The 20,997-nt window shown below is 57.1% G+C and overlaps 1 protein-coding gene across 1 annotated transcript in view; it reads left to right on the top strand.

Moving 5' to 3' along the window:
• Window positions 1-8,742: 8,742 nt before the first annotated feature.
• LOC137341487 (mitochondrial 10-formyltetrahydrofolate dehydrogenase-like) overlaps window positions 8,743-20,997 on the top strand; it is a 145,659-nt gene continuing 133,404 nt past the window's right edge. Inside the window, exons 1-2 of the mRNA XM_068004594.1 lie at window positions 8,743-8,883; window positions 10,116-10,260. Of these exons, the coding sequence (XP_067860695.1) occupies window positions 8,836-8,883; window positions 10,116-10,260 (193 nt within the window). The 5' untranslated portion in view covers window positions 8,743-8,835. The remainder of the gene's footprint in view (window positions 8,884-10,115; window positions 10,261-20,997) is intronic.

The raw sequence follows: 20,997 nt of genomic DNA, 5'->3' as shown, positions 1-20,997 counted from the left end.
CTCTTGTTTTAGACATTTTTTAATAAACGTTAACACCTCTTAGCTTTGAAGAGGTTGATTTCTATATTAGACTACACGCCAAAGGAGAAAAGTCACAACATTAAGCGCAAGATGTGAACAGCCATCTTGACTCCTGTCAAAATCTTGTTTTACGGAAGAGGGATTGCCCATAGTGATAAAGTTAGCAGCGGGCCTCAATGCCAACTACACTTCGATGATTCTTTTGGCCACTGCAGTGTCCTGTGCTTAAAATGCAAACCAATGTATAAATTTTGTATTTAAAAAGAGACAAAAACAATATTATGACACTGTGGGACTTTCACCCTGAATAGGGCCTGAGTATCTCGCCAGCACACAATCGCTCTACAAAAGGCAATATGAGAAGACAAACTTTGATATTTCCACTAGACAATTATATTTGGGGACTTATTAAAAGGCAACACTGGCTAAGATTTAAAATAAACACCTTTTTCCATCTGGCTCGAGCAGAGCGCCTGTAGAGGGCGAGTGCGATGCGTAGACCACCAGTTGGGTGTGTATGAGGCGCAGAGCACTGACCGGTTGAGTGTGAGTGTGAGGCGCAGTGCACCGGTAGCGGAGTGTGAGAGGCGTCGTGCCCTGGTGGCGCGCGAGTGTGAGGCGGTGCCTCGTTGGTGTGCGAGTGTGAGGCGCCATGCCCCGGCGGCGTGCGAGTGTGAGGCACCGTGCCCCGGTGGCGTGCGAGTGTGAGGCACCGTGCCCCGGTGGCGTGTGAGTGTGAGGCACCGTGCCATGGTGGCGTGCGAGTGTGAGGCGCCGTGCCATGGTGGCGTGCGAGTGTGAGGCGCCGTGCCCCGGTGGCGTGTGAGTGTGAGGCACCGTGCCATGGTGGCGTGCGAGTGTGAGGCACCGTGCCCCGTTGGCATGCAAGTGTGAGGCGCCATGCACCGGTAGCGGAGTGTGAGAGGCGTCGTGCCCCGGTGGCGCGCGAGTGTGAGGCGGTGCCTCGTTGGTGTGCGAGTGTGAGGCGCCATGCCCCGGCGGCGTGCGAGTGTGAGGCGCCGTGCCCCGGTGGCGTGCGAGTGTGAGGCGCCATGCCCCGGTGGCGTGTGAGTGTGAGGCACCGTGCCATGGTGGCATGCGAGTGTGAGGCACCGTGCCCCGGTGGTGTGTGAGTGTGAGGCGCCGTGCCATGGTGGCGTGCGAGTATGAGGCGCCGTGCCCCGGTGGTGTGCGAGTGTGAGGCGCCGTGCCATGGTGGCGTGCGAGTGTGAGGCGCCGTGCCCCGGTGGTGTGCGAGTGTGAGGCGCCGTGCCATGGTGGCGTGCGAGTGTGAGGCGCCGTGCCCCGGTGGTGTGCGAGTGTGAGGCGCCGTGCCATGGTGGCGTGCGAGTGTGAGGCGCCGTGCATCGGTGGCTTGCGAGTGTGAGGTGGTGCCCCGTTGGCATGCAAGTGTGAGGCGCCATGCCCCGGTGGCGTGCGAGTGTGAGGCGCCGTGCCCCGGTGGCGTGCGAGTGTGAGGTGCTGTGCCCCGGTGGCACTTGTGAGTATGTCGTGTCCCGGTGGTGTGTGTGAGTGTGAGGCGATGTGCGCAGTGGTGTGTGTGAGTGTGAGGCGCCGTGCCCACTGGTGTGTGCGAGTGTCAGGCGTCGTGCCCCGGTGGTGTGTGCGAGTGTGAGGCGCGTGCCCTGGTGATGTAGGCGAATGTGAGGCGCTGTGCCCCGGTGGTGTGTGCGAGTGTGAGGTGCCATGCCCCGGTGGTGGGTGTGTGAGGTGCAGTACCCAGTGGTGAGCGTGAGGCGCCGTGAGTCGGTGGTGAGTGTGAGGTGCCATGCTCGATGGTGAGTGTGAGGCGCTGTGCCCCAGTGGTGAGTGTGAGGAGCCGTGCCCCGGTGGTGAGTGTGAGGTGCCATGCTCGATGGTGAGTGTGAGGCGCTGTGCCCCAGTGGTGAGTGTGAGGAGCCGTGCCCCCGTGGTGAGTGCGAGTGTGAGGTGCCGTGCCCTGGTGGCGTGCGAATGTGAGGCGCCATGCCCCGGTGGCGTGCGAGTGTGAGGGGCTGTGCGAGTGTGAGGCGCCGTGCCATGGTGGCGTGCGATTGTGAGACGCTGTGCCCCAGTGGTGAGTGGGTGTGTGAGACGCTGTGCCCCAGTGGTGAGTGGGCGTGTGAGGCGCTGTGCCCCGGTGGTGAATGTGAGTGTGAGGCGCCGTTCCCCGGTGGTGAGTGTGATGTGAGGCGCCGTGCCCAGGTGGTGAGTGTGAGTGTGAGGCGCCGTGCCCCGATGGTGAGTGTCAGTGTGAGTGTGAGGCGCCGTGCACCGGTGGTGAGTGGGTGTGTGAGGCGCCGTGCCCTGGTGCTGAGTGCGAGTGTGAGGCGCTGTGCCCCGGTGGTGAGTGTGAGGCGCTGTGCCCTGGTGGTGAGTGCAAGTGTGAGGCGCCGTGTCCCGGTGGTGAGTGTGAGTGTGAGGCGCGTGCCCCGGTGGTGAGTGTGAGTGTGAGGCGCCATGCCCCGGAGGTGAGTGTGAGTGTGAGGCCCACGCCCCAGTGGTGAGAGTGAGTGTGAGGCGCCGTGCCATGGTGGCGTGCGATTGTGAGGCGCTGTGCCCCAGTGGTGAGTGGGCGTGTGAGGCACCGTGCCCCGGTGGTGAGTGGGCGTGTGAGGCGCTGTGCCCCAGTGGTGAGTGTGAGTGTGAGGCACTGTGCCCCAGTGGTGAGTGTGAATGTGAGTGTGAGGCGCTGTGCCCGGGTGGTGAGTGTGAGGCGCCGTTCCCCGGTGGTGAGTGTGATGTGAGGCGCTGTGCCCCAGTGGTGAGTGTGAGTGTGAGGCGCTGTGCCCGGGTGGTGAGTGTGAGGCGCCGTTCCCCGGTGGTGAGTGTGATGTGAGGCGCCGTGCCCCGGTGGTGAGTGTGAGTGTGAGGCGCCGTGCACCGGTGGTGAGTGCGAGTGTGAGGCGCCGTGCCCTGGTGGTGAGTGTGAGTGTGAGGCACCGTGCCCCGGTGGTTAGTGTGAGTGTGAGGCACCGTGCCCCGGTGGTGAGTGTGAGTGTGAGGCGCCGTGCACCGGTGGTGAGTGCGAGTGTGAGGCGCCGTGCCCTGGTGGTGAGTATGAGTGTGAGGCACCGTGTCCTGATGGTGAGTGTGAGGCGCCGTGCCCCGGTAGTGAGTTGGTGTGTGAGGCGACGTGCCCCGGTGGTGAGTGTGAGTGTGAGGCGCCGTGCCCCGGTGGTGAGTGTGAGTGTGAGGCCCACGCCCTGGTGGTGAGTGTGAGTGTGAGGCGCGTGCCCTGGTGATGTGGGCGAATGTGAGGCGCCATGCCCCGGTGGTGAGTGTGAGTGTGAGGCCCACGCCATGGAGGTGAGTGTGAGTGTGAGGCCCACGCCCCGGAGGTGAGTGTGAGTGTGAGGCGCAGCGCCCCGGTGGTGAGAGTTAGTGTGAGGCGCCATGCCCCAGTGGTGAGTGTGAGGCGCCGTGCCCCGGTGGTGAGTGCAAGGTGTGAGGCGCCGTGTCCCGGTGGTGAGTGCGAGTGTGAGGCGCCGTGCCCCAATGGTGAGTGTGAGTGTGAGGCGCCGTGTCCCGTTGGTGAGTGTGAGTGTGAGGCACCATGCCCCGGTGGTGAGTGCGAGTGTGTGGCGCTGTGCCCCGGTGGTGAGTGTGAAGCGCCGTGCCCCGGTGGTGAGTGTGAGCATGAGGTGTCGTGCCCCGGGGGTGAGTGTGAGGTGCTGTGCCCCGGTGGTGAGTGCGAGTGTGAGGCGCCGTGCCCCAGTGGTGAGTGTGAGGCTTCGTGCCCCGGTGGTGAGTGTGAGTGTGAGGCTTCGTGCCCTGGTGGTGAGAGTGAGTGTGAGGCGCCGTGCCCCGGTGGTGAGTGCGAGTGTGAGGCGCCGTGCCCCGGTGGTGAGTGCGAGTGTGAGTCGCCGTGCCCCGGTGGTGAGTGTGAGTGTGAGGCGCCATGCCCCGGTGGTGAGTGTGAGTGTGAGGCGTCGTGCCCCGGTGGTGAGTGTGAGGCGCCATGCCCCGGTGGTGAGTGCGAGTGTGAGGCACCGTGCCCCGGTGGTGAATGCGAGTGTGAGGCGCCATGCCCCGGTTGTGAGTGTGAGGCGCCGTGCCCCGGTGGGGAGTGTGAGTGTGATGCCCACGCCCCGGTGGTGAGTGTGAGGTGCGGTGCCCCGGTGGTGAATGCGAGTGTGAGGCGCAGTGCCCCGGTGGTGAGTGTGAGTCGCCATGCCCCGGTGGTGAGTGTGAGTGTGAGGCGCCGTGCCCCGGTGGTGAGTGTGAGGCGCCGTGCCCCGGTGGTGAGGGTGAGGGTGAGTGTGTGCCGCCGTGCCCCGGTGGTGAGGGTAAGGGTGAGTGTGAGGCGCCGTGCCCCGGGGGTGAGGGTGAGTGTGAGGCGCCGTGCCCCGGTGGTGAGGGTGAGTGTGAGGCGCCGTGCCCCGGTGGTGAGGGTGAGTGTGAGGCGCCGTGCCCCGGTGGTGAGGGTGAGTGTGAGGCGCCATGCCCCGGTGGTGAGGGTGAGTGTGAGGCGCCATGCCCTGGTGGTGAGGGTGAGGGTGAGTGTGAGGCGCCGTGCCCCGGTGGTGAGGGTGAGGGTGAGTGTGAGGCGCCGTGCCCCGGTGGTGAGTGTGAGTGTGAGGCGCCATGCCCCGATGGTGAGGGTGAGGGTGAGTGTGAGGCGCCGTGCCCCGGTGGTGAGGGTGAGTGTGAGGCAGCGTGCCCCGGTGGTGAGGGTGAGTGTGAGGCGCCGTGCCCCAGTGGTGAGGGTGAGGGTGAGTGTGAGGCGCTGTGCCCCGGTGGTGAGTGTGAGTGTGAGGCGCCGTGCCCCGGTGGTGAGGGTGAGTGTGAGGCACCGTGCCCCGGTGGTGAGGGTGAGTGTGAGGCGCCGTGCCCCGGTGGTGAGGGTGAGGGTGACGTTGACGGTGAGGCGCCATGCCCCGGTGGTGAGTGTGAGGCACCGTGCCCCGGTGGTGAGGGTGAGGGTGAGGGTGAGTGTGAGGCGCCGTGCCCCGGTGGTGAGGGTGAGTGTGAGTGTGAGGCGCCGTGCCCTGGGGGTGAGGGTGAGGCGCTGTGCCCTAGTGGTGAGGGTGAGTGTGAGGCGCCGTGCCCCGGTGGTGAGGGTGAGTGTGAGTGTGAGGCGCCGTGCCCTGGGGGTGAGGGTGAGGGTGAGGCGCCGTGTCCCGGGGGTGAGGGTGAGGGTGAGTGTGAGGCGCCGTGCCCCGGTGGTGAGGGTGAGTGTGAGTGTGAGGCGCCGTGCCCTGGGGGTGAGGGTGAGGGTGAGGCGCTGTGCCCTAGTGGTGAGGGTGAGTGTGAGGCGCCGTGCCCCGGTGGTGAGGGTGAGTGTGAGTGTGAGGCGCCGTGCCCTGGGGGTGAGGGTGAGGGTGAGGCGCCGTGTCCCGAGGGTGAGGGTGAGTGTGAGGCGCCGTGCCCCGGGGGTGAGGGTGAGGGTGAGTGTGAGGCACCGTGCCTCGGGGGTGAGGGTGAGGGTGAGTGTGAGGCGCCGTGCCCTGGGGGTGAGGGTGAGGGTGAGTGTGAGGCGCCGTGCCCCGGTGGTGAGTGCGAGTGTGAGTCGCCGTGCCCCGGTGGTGAGTGTGAGTGTGAGGCGCCATGCCCCGGTGGTGAGTGTGAGTGTGAGGCGTCGTGCCCCGGTGGTGAGTGTGAGGCGCCATGCCCCGGTGGTGAGTGCGAGTGTGAGGCGCCGTGCCCCGGTGGTGAATGCGAGTGTGAGGCGCCATGCCCCGGTTGTGAGTGTGAGGCGCCGTGCCCCGGTGGGGAGTGTGAGTGTGATGCCCACGCCCCGGTGGTGAGTGTGAGGTGCGGTGCCCCGGTGGTGAATGCGAGTGTGAGGCGCAGTGCCCCGGTGGTGAGTGTGAGTCGCCATGCCCCGGTGGTGAGTGTGAGTGTGAGGCGCCGTGCCCCGGTGGTGAGTGTGAGGCGCCGTGCCCCGGTGGTGAGGGTGAGTGTGAGGCGCCATGCCCCGGTGGTGAGGGTGAGTGTGAGGCGCCATGCCCTGGTGGTGAGGGTGAGGGTGAGTGTGAGGCGCCGTGCCCCGGGGGTGAGGGTGAGTGTGAGGCGCCGTGCCCCGGTGGTGAGGGTGAGTGTGAGGCGCCGTGCCCCGGTGGTGAGGGTGAGTGTGAGGCGCCGTGCCCCGGTGGTGAGGGTGAGTGTGAGGCGCCATGCCCCGGTGGTGAGGGTGAGGGTGAGTGTGAGGCGCCATGCCCTGGTGGTGAGGGTGAGGGTGAGTGTGAGGCGCCGTGCCCCGGTGGTGAGGGTGAGGGTGAGTGTGAGGCGCCGTGCCCCGGTGGTGAGTGTGAGTGTGAGGCGCCATGCCCCGATGGTGAGGGTGAGGGTGAGTGTGAGGCGCCGTGCCCCGGTGGTGAGGGTGAGTGTGAGGCAGCATGCCCCGGTGGTGAGGGTGAGTGTGAGGCGCCGTGCCCCAGTGGTGAGGGTGAGGGTGAGTGTGAGGCGCTGTGCCCCGGTGGTGAGTGTGAGTGTGAGGCGCCGTGCCCCGGTGGTGAGGGTGAGTGTGAGTATGAGGCGCCGTGCCCCGGTGGTGAGGGTGAGTGTGAGGCGCCGTGCCCCGGTGGTGAGGGTGAGTGTGAGGCGCCGTGCCCCGGTGGTGAGGGTGAGTGTGAGGCGCCGTGCCCCGGTGGTGAGGGTGAGTGTGAGGCGCCGTGCCCCGGTGGTGAGGGTGAGGGTGACGTTGACGGTGAGGCGCCATGCCCCGGTGGTGAGTGTGAGGCACCGTGCCCCGGTGGTGAGGGTGAGGGTGAGGGTGAGTGTGAGGCGCCGTGCCCCGGTGGTGAGGGTGAGGGTGAGTGTGAGGCGCCGTGCCCCGGTGGTGAGGGTGAGGGTGAGTTTGAGGCGCTGTGCCCTAGTGGTGAGGGTGAGTGTGAGGCGCCGTGCCCCGGTGGTGAGGGTGAGTGTGAGTGTGAGGCACCGTGCCCTGGGGGTGAGGGTGAGGGTGAGGCGCCGTGTCCCGGGGGTGAGGGTGAGGGTGAGTGTGAGGCGCCGTGCCCCGGGGGTGAGGGTGAGGGTGAGTGTGAGGCACCGTGCCTCGGGGGTGAGGGTGAGGGTGAGGGTGAGTGTGAGGCGCCGTGCCCTGGGGGTGAGGGTGAGGGTGAGTGTGAGGCGCCGTGCCTCGGGGGTGAGGGTGAGGCGCCGTGCCCCGGTGGTGAGTGTGAGTGTGAGGCGCCGTGCCCTGGGGGTGAGGGTGAGTGTGAGGCGCCGTGCCCTGGGGGTGAGGGTGAGGGTGAGTGTGAGGCGCCGTGCCCCGGGGGTGAGGGTGAGGGTGAGGGTGAGTGTGAGGCGCCGTGCCCCGGGGGTGAGGGTGAGGGTGAGGCGCCGTGCCCTGGGGGTGAGGGTGAATGCGAGGCGCCGTGCCCCGGGGGTGAGGGTGAGGGTGAGGGTGAGTGTGAGGCGCCGTGCCCCGGGGGTGAGGGTGAGGGTGAGTGTGAGGCGCCGTGCCCTGGGGGTGAGGGTGAGGGTGAGGGTGAGTGTGAGGCGCCGTGCCCCGGGGGTGAGGGTGAGGGTGAGGCGCCGTGTCCCGGGGGTGAGGGTGAGGGTGAGGGTGAGTGTGAGGCGCCGTGCCCCGGGGGTGAGGGTGAGGGTGAGGCGCCGTGTCCCGGGGGTGAGGGTGAGGGTGAGGGTGAGTGTGAGGCGCCGTGCCCTGGGGGTGGGGGTGAGGGTGAAGGTGACGTGTCCCAGAGGTGGGGGAGAGAGTGACGTGTCCCGGGGGTGGGGGTGAGGGTGAAGGTGACGTGTCCCGGGGGTGGGGGTGAGGGTGACGTGTCCCGGGGGTGGGGGTGAGGGTGACGTGTCCTGGGGGTGAGGGTGAGGGTGACGTGTCCCGGGGGTGGGGGTGAGGTTGAAGCTGACGTGTCCCAGGGGTGGGGGTGAGGGTGACGTGTCCCGGGGGTGGGGGTGAGGGTGACGTGTCCCGGGGGTGAGGGTGAGGGTGACGTGTCCCGGGGGTGGGGGTGAGGGTGAGGTGCCGTGCCCCGGGGGTGGGGGTGAGGGTGAAGGTGACGTGTCCCAGGGGTGGGGGTGAGAGTGACGTGTCCCGGGGGTGGGGGTGAGAGTGACGTGTCCCGGGGGTGGGGGTGAGGGTGACGTGCCCCGGGGGTGAGGGTGAGGCGCCGTGCCCCGGGGGTGGGGTGAGGGTGACATGTCCCGGGGGTGGGGGTGAGGGTGAAGGTGATGTGTCCCGGGGGTGGGGGTGGGGGTGACGTGTCCCGGGGGTGGGGGTGGGGGTGACGTGTCCCGGGGGTGGGGGTGAGGGTGACGTGTCCCGGGGGTGAGGGTGAGGCGCCGTGTCCCGTGGATGGGGGTGAGGGTGGCGGTGGGGGTGAGGGTGACGTGTCCCGGGGGTGGGGGTGACGTGTCCCGGGGGTGGGGGTGGGGGTGACGTGTCCCGGGGGTGGGGGTGGGGGTGACGTGTCCCGGGGGTGGGGGTGGGGGTGGGGTGACGTGTCCCGGGGGTGGGGGTGGGGGTGGGGTGACGTGTCCCGGGGGTGGGGGTGGGGGTGGGGTGACGTGTCCCGGGGGTGGGGGTGGGGGGTGGGGGTGGGGTGACGTGTCCCGGGGGTGGGGGTGGGGGTGGGGGTGGGGTGACGTGTCCCGGGGGTGGGGGTGGGGGTGGGGGTGACGTGTCCCGGGGGTGGGGGTGGGGTGACGTGTCCCGGGGTGCTCAGGTTTAAAGGGACCTGGGGGCGGGGCCAGTCTCCATAGCGACAGGCCCCGCCCCGCCCCCGGTGATGGGCTGTCCGGGCCTCGCGCGCCGCCAGTCTCGGGCACGCGCGGCCGGTTGGAGCTGTGTTGGTGCCGCTCCCGCTCCCGCTCCCGATCGCCGAGCACCGAGCACCGAGCACCATGCTGTGGGCCGCCGGCCGGGCCGTCAGGAGACTCCACACCTCCGCGGTGAGGACGGGTCAGGGACCGGGGACCGGGCCGCCCGGCCACAGCTGGCCCCGGGGACGGGCTCGCTCTCTCCCCTGGGGTCCGTCCTCTGCCCCCCGGGGGGACTCCTCTCCTCTCCCCCTCCCCGGGGCTGTCTCCCCTCCGACCCCGGGCTCTCCCTCCCTCCGACCCCGGGCTCTCCCTCCCTCCGACCCCGGGCTCTCCCTCCCTCCGACCCCGGGCTCTCCCTCCCTCCGACCCCGGGCTCTCCCTCCCTCCGACCCCGGGCTCTCCCTCCCTCCGACCCCGGGCTCTCCCTCCCTCCGACCCCGGGGCTCTCCCTCCCTCCGACCCCGGGCTCTCCCTCCCTCCGACCCCGGGCTCTCCCTCCCTCCGACCCCGGGGCTCTCCCTCCCTCCCTCCGAGTTGCACCAGCCGCTTCCGAGTGTACACGTTGCATCAGCGGCCCGACCCCCCTGACAGCAGCGGCACTCGCGACGGATCCGCGGGAGCGCTTTCAGACTGCGGCTCACATTCGGCAACAGACCCCGGTGCTGAGGGCTGAGCTTAACCCCATCTCCACTCCCCCGTCCCCTGTCTCCCCGTCCCCCCCTCCATCCCGTCCACCCACACCCTGTCTCCCCCACACCCCGTCTCCCCACACCCTGTCTCCCCGTCCCCCCCTCCATCCCGTCCACCCACACCCTGTCTCCCCCACACCCTGTCTCCCCGTCCCCCCCTCCATCCCGTCCACCCACACCCCGTCTCCCCACACCCTGTCTCCCCGTCCCCCCCTCCATCCCGTCCACCCACACCCTGTCTCCCCCACACCCTGTCTCCCCGTCCCCCCCTCCATCCCGTCCACCCACACCCTGTCTCCCCCACACCCTGTCTCCCCGTCCCCCCCTCCATCCCGTCCACCCACACCCCGTCTCCCCACACCCTGTCTCCCCGTCCCCCCCTCCATCCCGTCCACCCACACCCTGTCTCCCCCACACCCTGTCTCCCCGTCCCCCCCTCCATCCCGTCCACCCACACCCCGTCTCCCCACACCCTGTCTCCCCGTCCCCCCCCTCCATCCCGTCCCCCCACACCCTCCCTCCCCTCTCCCTCCCTCCCCTACCCTCTCCCTCCTTCCACCCTGTCCCCCTCACACCCTCCCGTCCCCCTCCCTCTGTACCTCCACCCCCCATGTGTCTGGGTCTCTGCTCCGTGCTTTAATTCAGTTAATGTTTCTTCTGATGTTTTAACAGGTACGTTACCAGAACAAACTGAAAGTAGCTTTAATCGGCCAGAGTTTGTTCGGTCAGGAGGTTTACAGTAACCTGCGGAAAGAAGGGCACAAGGTGGTGGGAGTCTTCACGGTCCCTGACCGGGATGGGAAGGCTGATCCTTTAGGTGAGTGCAGACACCGCTGACCATTAATCTGCTGTAATAATTGTGGCGTCTTTTCTTCTTAGCAATCTTACGATTGGTGGATTTTATGGGTTTTTTTAACAACTAATGAGTTGGATTTTGCTGGAAAACTAACGGTGTGTTAATGACGCACGCCATTATTAATGTGCAAATCGGCCAGCAGGTTCAGGGATGAAGAGAACCGCCGTGAGTTGTGAATTTCCAGAAGTTGCTGGTCGATTTCGGTCACTCCACCGATTGCTTCTCACAATCTGCATCTCACCCTCAACCTCCCCGTTATTTATAAGAACTTGCTGGATTTGAACATTAATTGCCCATTAAACTCAGAAAGTTAGGGCTGGAACTCAACAGTGTAAGTACCTCTTTCACGGCTAAAGTAATGCCGATAACCTCTCTGGCCCAGAAAGGGAATAATTTAAACTATGGAGTCTCATTCCTTCAGGTAATGAATTATTCTTAGAGATTTAAAAAGTTTAAAATTTTATTTTCTTACCTTGTCTTTCTGTCCCTTTTTTTTCTATCTTAATCTAATCTTTCTTTCCCTCCCTCTATTTCTCTTTCTTTCCCTGATTTGACTCTAATTCACCCTCCTTCTCCGTCTGTCCTCTGTATATTTCTCAATCCTTAAATCTCATTGGTTAAGGAGATAGACTGTTGGTCCTGCCATTCACTAAGGTCCCACTGATGTCCCATTGCCCTCACCGCTCCCTTATCAGCTCCACTTCCAGCAAGTTACAGCACAAAACACTTCGAGCTGAAGGGTGCAGGAAGGAGTCCAACTAACAGCGTACACCCCGAGATGCCCCACTCCAGTAAAATCCGGCCCAATATTTTTACATTGAATTTTAAATAACCCTTAAGAAAATAGGTTGTAATTTTTACATTGTGCTTCCTCACTACTGAATAATCAAAATTAAGTTGGTATAAAACATACCAATGCAGGTTTGCATAGTTTTATTTTTGGTGCTCTTTTTATCCTTGTATGTAGACAACAGGAATAAGTCCCCAAACCACTCGTGTCCTTAGCACGTCACTCGCCCAACTACTGCAGCACGTAGCTCAGGAGGAGAAGCCCCCTGGCAACCTTCCTTCAGGGCATAATTATTGGGGGGAGAGACTTGGAGATGATCACAAAAATGGGATTGAAATAAATGGACAAAAACTATATCGCTAAACAACTTCCCAGCATCACATTTGTGCTCGTGAGAAGGGTCAATCACTCTGTACCGTACTCTAATCAGTGTGTTGGTCGTACTGATGTCAGAGGATTTAGTTGTGATACATTGAATGTGTGTTTTTACAGAGCTTGACCTGCAGTACGAAACTGCAGTATTGCCTGAATTATGCCTCCACAAACCTATTTGTGTAGCTGGTGCAAGTCAACATTTAATCTAAAGTGCAGCTCCTCTTACCCTCTATTGTGAGCACTTTCAGAAGTTTAATAAACTAATCTTTCTCATTTGTGAAATAAAGTGCGGATTCCACCATCAAATATATAATTTCACATTTATTTGAATTCTTTTTTCTTAATTTTTAAAAGCTGTGCAGTGGGAAAAGCATATTTTAGAAACCCCAAATGCTCCGAGACTTATTGATATAACCTCTATCACCCATGCCTTGTTCCTTGTCTTAAACCTGTACGGTTTTATAATTTCGTGCACAAAATTAAATCTGGCTTTTGTTTCTTTTGAAATACTTTACTCTGTGAAATGGCATCTTCATATGTTACAACATTGTGCATAGGAACTTAGGAATTGCTGGACGATAAAGGACCAAGGTCCATCTAGTTCACCTTCTGCCATCCTGGTAATCGCAAGATCCAATGATTTTTTTTTTATTCGTTCATGGGATGTGGGCGTCGCTGGCAAGGCCGGCATTTATTGCCCATCCCTAATTGCCCTTGAGAAGGTGGTGGTGAGCCGCCTTCTTGAACCGCTGCAGTCCGTGTGGTGACGGTTCTCCCACAGTGCTGTTGGGAAGGGAGTTCCAGGATTTTGACCCAGCGACGATGAAGGAACGGCGATATATTTCCAAGTTGGGATGGTGTGTGACTTGGAGGGGAACGTGCATGTTCCCATGTGTCTGATGCTCTTGTCCTTCTAGGTGGTAGAGGTCGCGGGTTTGGGAGGTGCTGTCGAAGAAGCCTTGGCACGTTGCTGCAGTGCATCCTGTGGATGGTACACACTGCAGCCACAGTGCGCCGGTGGTGAAGGGAATGAATGTTTAGGGTGGTGGATGGGGTGCCAATCAAGTGGGCTGCTTTATCTTGGATGGTGTCGAACTTCTTGAGTGTTGTTGGAGCTGCACTCATCCAGGCAAGTGGAGAGTATTCCATCACACTCCTGACTTATGCCTTGTAGATGGTGGAAAGGCTTCGGGGAGTCAGGAGGTGAGCCACTCGCCGCAGAATACCCAGCCTCTGACCTGCTCTCGTAGCTGGTCCAGTTAAGGTTCTGGTCAATGGTGACCCCCAGGATGTTGATGGTGGGGGATTCGGCGATGGTAATGCCGTTGAATGTCAAGGGGAGGTGGTTAGACTCTCTCTTGTTGGAGATGGTCATTGCCCAGCACTTATCTGTCGTGAATGTTACTTGCCACTTATGAGCCCAAGCCTGGATGGTGTCCAGGTCTTGCTGCATGCGGGCTCGGACTGCTTCATTATTTGAGGGGTTGCGAATGGAACTCAACACTGTGCAATCATCAGCGAACATCCCCATTTCTGACCTTATGATGGAGGGAAGGTCATTGATGAAGCAGCTGAAGATGGTTGGGCCTAGGACACTGCCTTGAGGGACTCCTGCAGCAATGTCCTGGGCCTGAGATGATTGGCCTCCAACAAGCACTAGCATCTTCCTTTGCGCTAGGTATGACTCCAGCCACTGGAGAGTTTTCCCCCTGATTCCCATTGACTTCAATTTTACTAGGGCTCCTTGGTGCCACACTCGGTCAAATGCTGCCTTGATGTCAAGGGCAGTCACTCTCACCTCACCTCTGGAACTCAGCTCTTTTGTCCATGTTTGGATCAAGGCTGTAATGAGGTCTGGAGCCGAGTGGTCCTGGCGGAACCCAAACTGAGCATCGGTGAGCAGGTTATTGGTGAGTAAGTGCTGCTTGATAGCACTGTCGACGACACCTTCCATCACTTTGCTGATGATTGAGAGTAGACTGATGGGGCGGTAATTGGCCGGATTGGATTTGTCGTGCTTTTTGTGGACAGGACATACCTGGGCAATTTTCCACATTGTCGGGTAGCTGCCAATGTTGTAGCTGTACTGGAACACAACAGCTGGGATGTTGTCGGGGCCCATAGCCTTTGCTGTATCCAGTGCACTCAGCCGTTTCTTGATATCACGTGGAGTGAATCGAATTGGCTGAAGACTGGCTTCTGTGATGGTGGGGATATCGGGTGGAGGCCGAGATGGATCATCCACTCGGCACTTCTGGCTGAAGATGGTTGCAAACATTTCAGCCTTGTCTTTTGCACTCACGTGCTGGACTCCACCATCATTGAGGATGGGGATGTTTGCAGAGCCGCCTCCTCCTCCCGTTAGTTGTTTAATTGTCCACCACCATTCACAACTGGATGTGGCAGGACTGCAGAGCTTTGATCTGATCCGTTGGTTGTGGAATCGCTTAGCTCTGTCTATAGCATGTTGCTTCTGCTGTTTAGCATGCATGTAGTCCTGAGTTGTAGCTTCACCAGGTTGGCACCTCATTTTTAGGTGCGCCTGGTGCTGCTCCTGGCATGCTCTTCTACACTCCTCATTGAACCAGGGTTGATCTCCTGGCTTGTTGGTAATGATAGTGAGGAATATGCCGGGTCATGAGGTTACAGATTGTGCTGGAATACAATTCTGCTGCTGCTGATGGCCCACAGCGCCTCATGGATGCCCAGTTTTGAGCTGCTGGATCTGTTCTGAATCGATCCCATTTAGCACGGTGGTAGTGCCACACAACACGTTGGATGGTGCCCTCAGTGCAAAGACAGGACTTCATCTCCACGAGGTGGTCACTCCTACCAATACTGTCATGGACAGATGCATTTGCGACAGGTAGATTGGTGAGAACGAGGTCAAGTAAGTTTTTCCCTCGTGTTGGTTCGCTCACCATCTGCTGCAGGCCCAGTCTGGCGGTTACGTCCTTCAGGACTCGGCCAGCTCGGTCAGTAGTGGTGCTACCGAGCCACTCTTGGTGATGGACATTGAAGTCCCTCACCCAGAGTACGTTTTGTGCCCTTGCTACCCTCAGTGCTTCCTCCAAGTGGTGTTCAACATGGAGGAGGACTGATTCATCAGCTGAGGGAGGACGGTAGGTGGTAATCAGCAGGAGGTTTCCTTGCCCATGTTTGACCTGATGCCATGAGATTTCATGGGGTCCAGAGTCAATGTTGAGGACTCCCAGGGCCACTCCCTCCTGACTGTATATCACTGTACCGCCACCTCTGGTGGGTCTGTCCTGCTGGTGGGACAGGACATACCCAGGGATGGTGATGGAAGAGTCTGGGACGTTGGCTGAAAGGTATGATTCTGTGAGCATGGCTGTGTCAGGCTGTTGCTTGACTAGTCTGTGGGACAGCTCTCCCAATTTTGGCACAAGTCCCCAGATGTTTGTAAGGAGGACCTTGCAGGGTCGACTGGGCTTGGTTTGCCGTTGTCATGTCCGATGCCGGGTGGTCCGTCCGGTTTTATTCTTCTTATGACTTTTCGTAGCGAGATTTTACAACTGAGTGGCTTGCTGGGCCATTTCAGAGGGCAATTAAGAATCAACCACATTGCTGTGGGTCTGGAGTCACATATAGGCCAGACCGGGTAAGGACGGCAGGTTTCCTACCCTAAAGGACATTAGTGAACCAGATGGGTTTTTACGACAATCCGGTCGTTTCGTTGCCACCATTACTGATACTAGTATTTTAATTCCAAATTTTTATTTAATTAATTAATTAATTGAATTTAAATTCACCAGCTGCCGTGGCAGGATTTGAATTCATGACTTCGGATTTTAGTCCAGGCCTCTGGATTACTAGTCCAGTAACATAACCACTATGCTACCTGAAAATCAACCGTTCACCACTCTGTTTTCTGTCCCTTCGCCAGTTTTGTATCCACGCTGCCACTGTCCCTTTAATCCTGTGGCCTTTAATTTTGCTAACATGTAATACTTTTCCAAATCCTTTTGAAAGTCCATATGCACAACATTAATCGCACTACCCTCATCAACCCTCTCAATCAAGTTAGTCAAATGTGATTTTGCGTTAGAAATTCTGTGCTGACTTTCATTTATTAGCCCAGACTTTTCCAAGTGCCAATTAATTTTGTCCCGGATTATTGTGTCTCAAAGTTTCCCCACCACCAACATTAGGCTGACTGGCCTGTAATTGCCGGGTTTATCCCTCTCCCCTTTTTTGAACAGGGGTATGACATTTGCAATCCTCCAGTCCTCCGGCACTGTTCCCATATCTAACGAGGATTGGAAGATTGTGGCCAGAGACTCCGCAATTTCCACCCTTACTTCCCTCAGTAACCGAAGATGCATCCCATCCGGACCAGGTGACTTGTCTACTTTGAGTACTGCCAATCTTTTAAGTACCCCCTCTTTATCTATTTTTATCCTATCCAATATCACTACTACCCCCTCCTTTACTGCTACAGTGGCAGCATCCTCTTCTCTAGTGAAGACCGATGTGAGGTATTCATTTAGTGTCTCTCATTCCCTCTGCCTCCACAAGATCTTTTTTGTCCCTAATCGGTCCCACCCTTCCTTTGACTACCCTTTTACTATTTATATGTTTATAAAAGACTTTTGGGTTCCCCTTAATGTTAGACACTAATCTATTCTCGTACTCTCTCTTTGCCCCTTATTCCCTTTTTTAGATCTCCTCTGTACTTTCTGTATTCAGTCTGGTTCTCTGCTGTATTACAAACCATACATTTGTTTTAAGCCTCCTTTTTCTGTTTCATTTTAATCACTATATCTTTCGTCATTCAGGGAGCTCTCGCTTTGGATGCCCTTCTTTTTCCCCCTCGTGGGAATGTGTCTACTCTGCACCTGAACCATCTCCTTGAAGGCCTCCCTTTGTTCAATTACTGTTTTCCCTAACAATTCTTGATTCCAATCCAGTCAGGCAGCATCTGTGAGGAAGAAACACAGTTAAAGTTTCAGGTCAATGACCTTTCGTCAGAACTGGAAGAAGTTGAAGATCTAAGTTGAAGATCTGACCTGAAACGTTAACTCTTTTTCTTTCTCCACAGATGCTGCCTGACTTGCTGAGTATTTCCAGCATTTTCTGTTTTTATTTCAGATTTCCAGCATCTGCAGTATTTTGCTTTTGATTTGCTTGATTCCAAGATGGGCAAGATCCCTTTTTAACTCATTGAAATTAGCCCTTCTCCAGTTAAGTATTTTCACATTTGATTGTTCCTTGTTCTTTTTCATAACTATTGTAAACCTAATATTATGATCACTGTTCCCCAAATGCTCCCTCACTGAAACGTGCTCCACCTGCCCCACTTCATTCCCCAGAACTAGATCCAGCACTGCTTCCTTCCTCGTTGGGCTGGAAACACACAGTTCCAGAAAGTTCTCTTGTTACTGTCCCAGTCTATAGTGGGATAATTGAAGTCCCCCCATTATCGCTACTCTATAGTTCTTGCATCTTTCTGTAATTTGCCTGCAAATTTACTCCTCTATCTCCTTCCCACTATTTGGTGGCCTATAGTATACACCCTGTAGTGTAATAGCTCCTCTATTGTTCCTTAATTCTAACCAAATAGATTCTGTCTCTGTAATCACATGATCCAATGATAATGGAGTTGTTGACGAATCAGAGCGATCAATCTCTATCAGTGAGTCTCCAACAGACCCAGACATGAGGTGAGGAAAACCCCCAGTGATGGAGAGCTTTGGGATCCATAGGTCCAAAGTCACCTGTTTCTCCCGAGCCTGTTACACTCAACACACGTCATGTCTTAAATTACTCATATACCGTAACCCAAAATATTATTTTCTGAAAGAAATCTTTCTAATTTGCATTTGAATGAATCAATACTATCTGTTTCACCGTCTCCCCAGGGAGCCTGTTCCATAGATTGACCACTCGTTCACTGAAATATTGTTTCCGTGGATTAGTTTTGTACATACTCCCCTTCAAGCACAGGCCGTGTCCTCTGGCTCTACTGCTCTGGACAAGGTGAAACAACTTGTCATGATCGATATTATCTAGTCCTTTTAGAATCCTAAAAACAGCTTTCATATCATCGCTCAACCTTCTCTTTTCCAGTGAGAACATGCCCAATTTACATAATCACTCATAATCCAATCCCTCCATCCTCTCAATCTTTCTGGTTGTTCTGTTCTGTATCCTTTCAATATACTTTTGTACTGCAGTAATCAGAACTGTACACAGTATTCTTAGAGAGGATGCAGAAGAGACTTACTGGAATGGTACCAGGGGTGAGGAACTTCAGTTATGTGGAGAGACTGGAGAAACTGGGATTGTTCTCCGGAGAGCAGAGAAGGTTATGGGGAGATTTGATAGAGGTGTTCAAAATCATGAACTGTTTTGATAGAGCAAATAAGGAGAAACTGTTTCCAGTGGCAGAAGGGTCGGTAAGATGTTTCCCCTCATAGGGGAATCTAGAACTAGGGGGCATCGTCTCAGAATAAGGGGTCGCCCATTTACGACGGAGATGAGGAGAAATTTCTTCTGAGGGTTGTGAACCTTTAGAATTCTTTGCCTCAAAGAGCAGCGGAGGATGAGTCATTGAAAATATTCAAGGCTGAATTCGACAAATTTTTGATCAGCAAGGGAGTCAAAGGATATGGGGAAAGGGCGGGAAAGTGGAGTTGAGACCAGAATCAGATCAGCCATGATCTCATTGGATGGTGGAGCAGGCTCGAAGGGCCAAATGGCCTACTCCTGCTCCGATCTCTTATGTAACCAGAGGACACAGTTTTAAGGTGATTGGCAAAAGTACCAGAGGCAACATGAGGAAACATTTTTTTATGCCGAGAGTTGCTATGATCTGAAATACACTGCCTTAAAAGGTGGTGGAAGCAGATTCAATCGTAACTTTCAAATGAGAATTGGATAAATACTTGAGGGGAGAAAATTTACAGGGCTATGGGGAAAGAGCAGGGGAGTGGGACTAATAGGCTGGCTCTTTCAAAGAGCCGACATGGGCACGATGGGCTGAATGGCCTCCTTCTGCGATGTAAAATACTGTGATACTTGTCTGGCCAATTCCTATGTATGTTCAAATCCTCCTGCAGCTTATCCTGTTCACCCTTGGAGTCTACCACCTTCATTAGCTTTGTATCATCTGCAAATTTATCCATTGGGCTTGTGACTCCTAGCTGCAATAAATAATTTTATGAATTACTACAGGCTGCTTTTGCAGAAAGAAAATCTGTGGTCAGCTTGGATCTTAAACAGATTTATTGTACAACAGCTAGTTCAGATCCATCGTTATTTAAACCTGATCCCCAACACCTCTTACTTCCCAGACTGTCTACACTATGCTTTATATAGGCTCATACTCACCACCTGTCAGACTGTTATATTGAGGACAGCTTAATTTCTTAAAGGATCTGTCACATTTTGGGCTGTGAGGAAAAAATACTTTGTCAGTGGAGGCAAGGATATCTAATGTATTGATTTTATCGTTTCCCGACACTTTCTACTCATAAAGGGGAGTTAAGGCAAAGTGTCGTGCTGCTATAAATTGGTTTACTTCCAACAACTAATCAGCCTAGTTGCCAATGGAACGTGACGTGAGGTGTTGGTTTTGAAGATAGATTAAATGTTGATTAGCAGTTTTGTGGAGATTTTCTTGCTATGTTAGAAAAGACTGTTTTGAAAATGTTCTGTTTGTTAAAGGCAAAAGGAACTCCTGCAGCAAGGTGACGTTGTGAAAATAGTAAACAATTTTACAACACCAAGTTATAGTCCAACAAATTTATTTTAAATTCCACAAGCTTTCGGAGGCTTCCTCCTTCCTCAGGTGAATGGTGTGGAAATGAAATTTTCGAATCCTTCGCATTTGAAAATCACAGAACAATGACTGGTGATTACTGCCCGTTGCCAAGGCAATCACAGTGAGCAGACAGAAAGGTGTCACCTAAAAGGCCACCGAATATACAAACCCCCCAAAAAAAGAGAGAAGGAAGACAGTCAATGACCCGTTATATTAAAAACAGATAACATTTGTTCGCTGGTGGGGTTACGTGTAGTGTGACATGAACCCAAGATCCCGGTTGAGGCCGTCCTCATGGGTGCGGAACTTGGCTATCAATTTCTGCTCGATGATTTTGCATTGTCGCGTGTCTCGAAGGCCGCCTTGGAGTATGCTTACCCGAAGGTCGGTGGATGAATGTCCATGACTGCTGAAGTGTTCCCCAACAGGGAGAGAACCCTCCTGTCTGGCGATTGTTGCGCGGTGTCTGTTTATCCGTTGTCGCAGCGTCTGCATGGTCTCGCCAATGTACCATGCTCTGGGGCATCCTTTCCTGCAACGTATGAGGTGGACAACGTTGGCCGAGTCACAGGAGTATGAACCGTGCACCTGGTGGGTGGTGTCCTCTCGTGTGATGGTGGTATCTGTGTCGATGATCTGGCATGTCTTGCAGAGGTTACCGTGGCAGGGTTGTGTGGCGTCGTGGACGCTGTTCTCCTGAAAGCTGGGTAATTTGCTGCGAACGATGGTTTGTTTGAGGTTGGGTGGCTGTTTAAAGGCGAGTAGTGGAGGTGTGGGGATGGCCATAGCGAGGTGTTCGTCGTCATTGATGACATGTTGAAGGCTGCGGAGAACATGGCGTAGTTTCTCCGCTCCGGGGAAGTACTGGAGGACGAAGGGTACTCTGTTGGTTGCGTCCCGTGTTAGTCTTCTGAGGAGGTCTACGTGATTTTTCGCTGTGGCCCGTCGGAACTGTCGATCAATGAGTCGAGCATCACATCCCATTCTTGGGATATGATGGGGTTGGACTCATGCCCCCAGTGAGGGGAGGATGGGGTTGGACTGGTGCCCCCAGTGAGGGGAGGATGGGGTTGGACTGGTGCCCCCAGTGACGGGAGGATGGGGTTGGACTGGTGCCCCCAGTGACGGGAGGATGGGGTTGGACTGGTGCCCCCAGTGACGGGAGGATGGGGTTGGACTGGTGCCCCCAGTGACGGGAGGATGGGGTTGGACTGGTGCCCCCAGTGAGGGGAGGATGGGGTTTGACTCATGCCCCCAGTGAGGGGAGGATGGGGTTGGACTGGTGCCCCCAGTGAGGGGAGGATGGGGTTTGACTCATGCCCCCAGTGAGGGGAGGATGGGGTTGGACTGGTGCCCCCAGTGAGGGGAGGATGGGGTTGGACTGGTGCCCCCAGTGAGGGAAGGATGGGGTTGGACTGGTGCCCCTAGTGAGGGGAGGATGGGGTTGGACTGGTGCCCATCCATTTAGCAATTTAGGCTCACCTATGACCAAGGGCAATTTGTTGAGGTACCCGAGTACAGCTGCCCGTGGACCCTGCCCCAGTGAGAGGCAGCACCTCCGGAGAGGAAGCTTTTACTTGCTCACAGTAATGATCAGATTTTTAGTGAATGCTATTGGTTGAAAGCCTGAGGGTCGTGGCTCTAAGCCATTGTAATTGGTTCACAGCTCATGGGGGTTCCAGTGAGGAGGCGAAGCTGAGGCTCGAAGTCCTGTGCCTGGGACCATATTTCCTGCTGTGCCTTGTGT

Source organism: Heptranchias perlo, chromosome 24, assembly GCF_035084215.1.
Source record: "Heptranchias perlo isolate sHepPer1 chromosome 24, sHepPer1.hap1, whole genome shotgun sequence".
Classification (NCBI taxonomy): Eukaryota; Metazoa; Chordata; class Chondrichthyes; order Hexanchiformes; family Hexanchidae; genus Heptranchias; species Heptranchias perlo.
The sequence above is the reverse complement of the archived record's forward strand: the minus strand, read 5'-3'. Positions and strand labels throughout refer to the sequence as shown.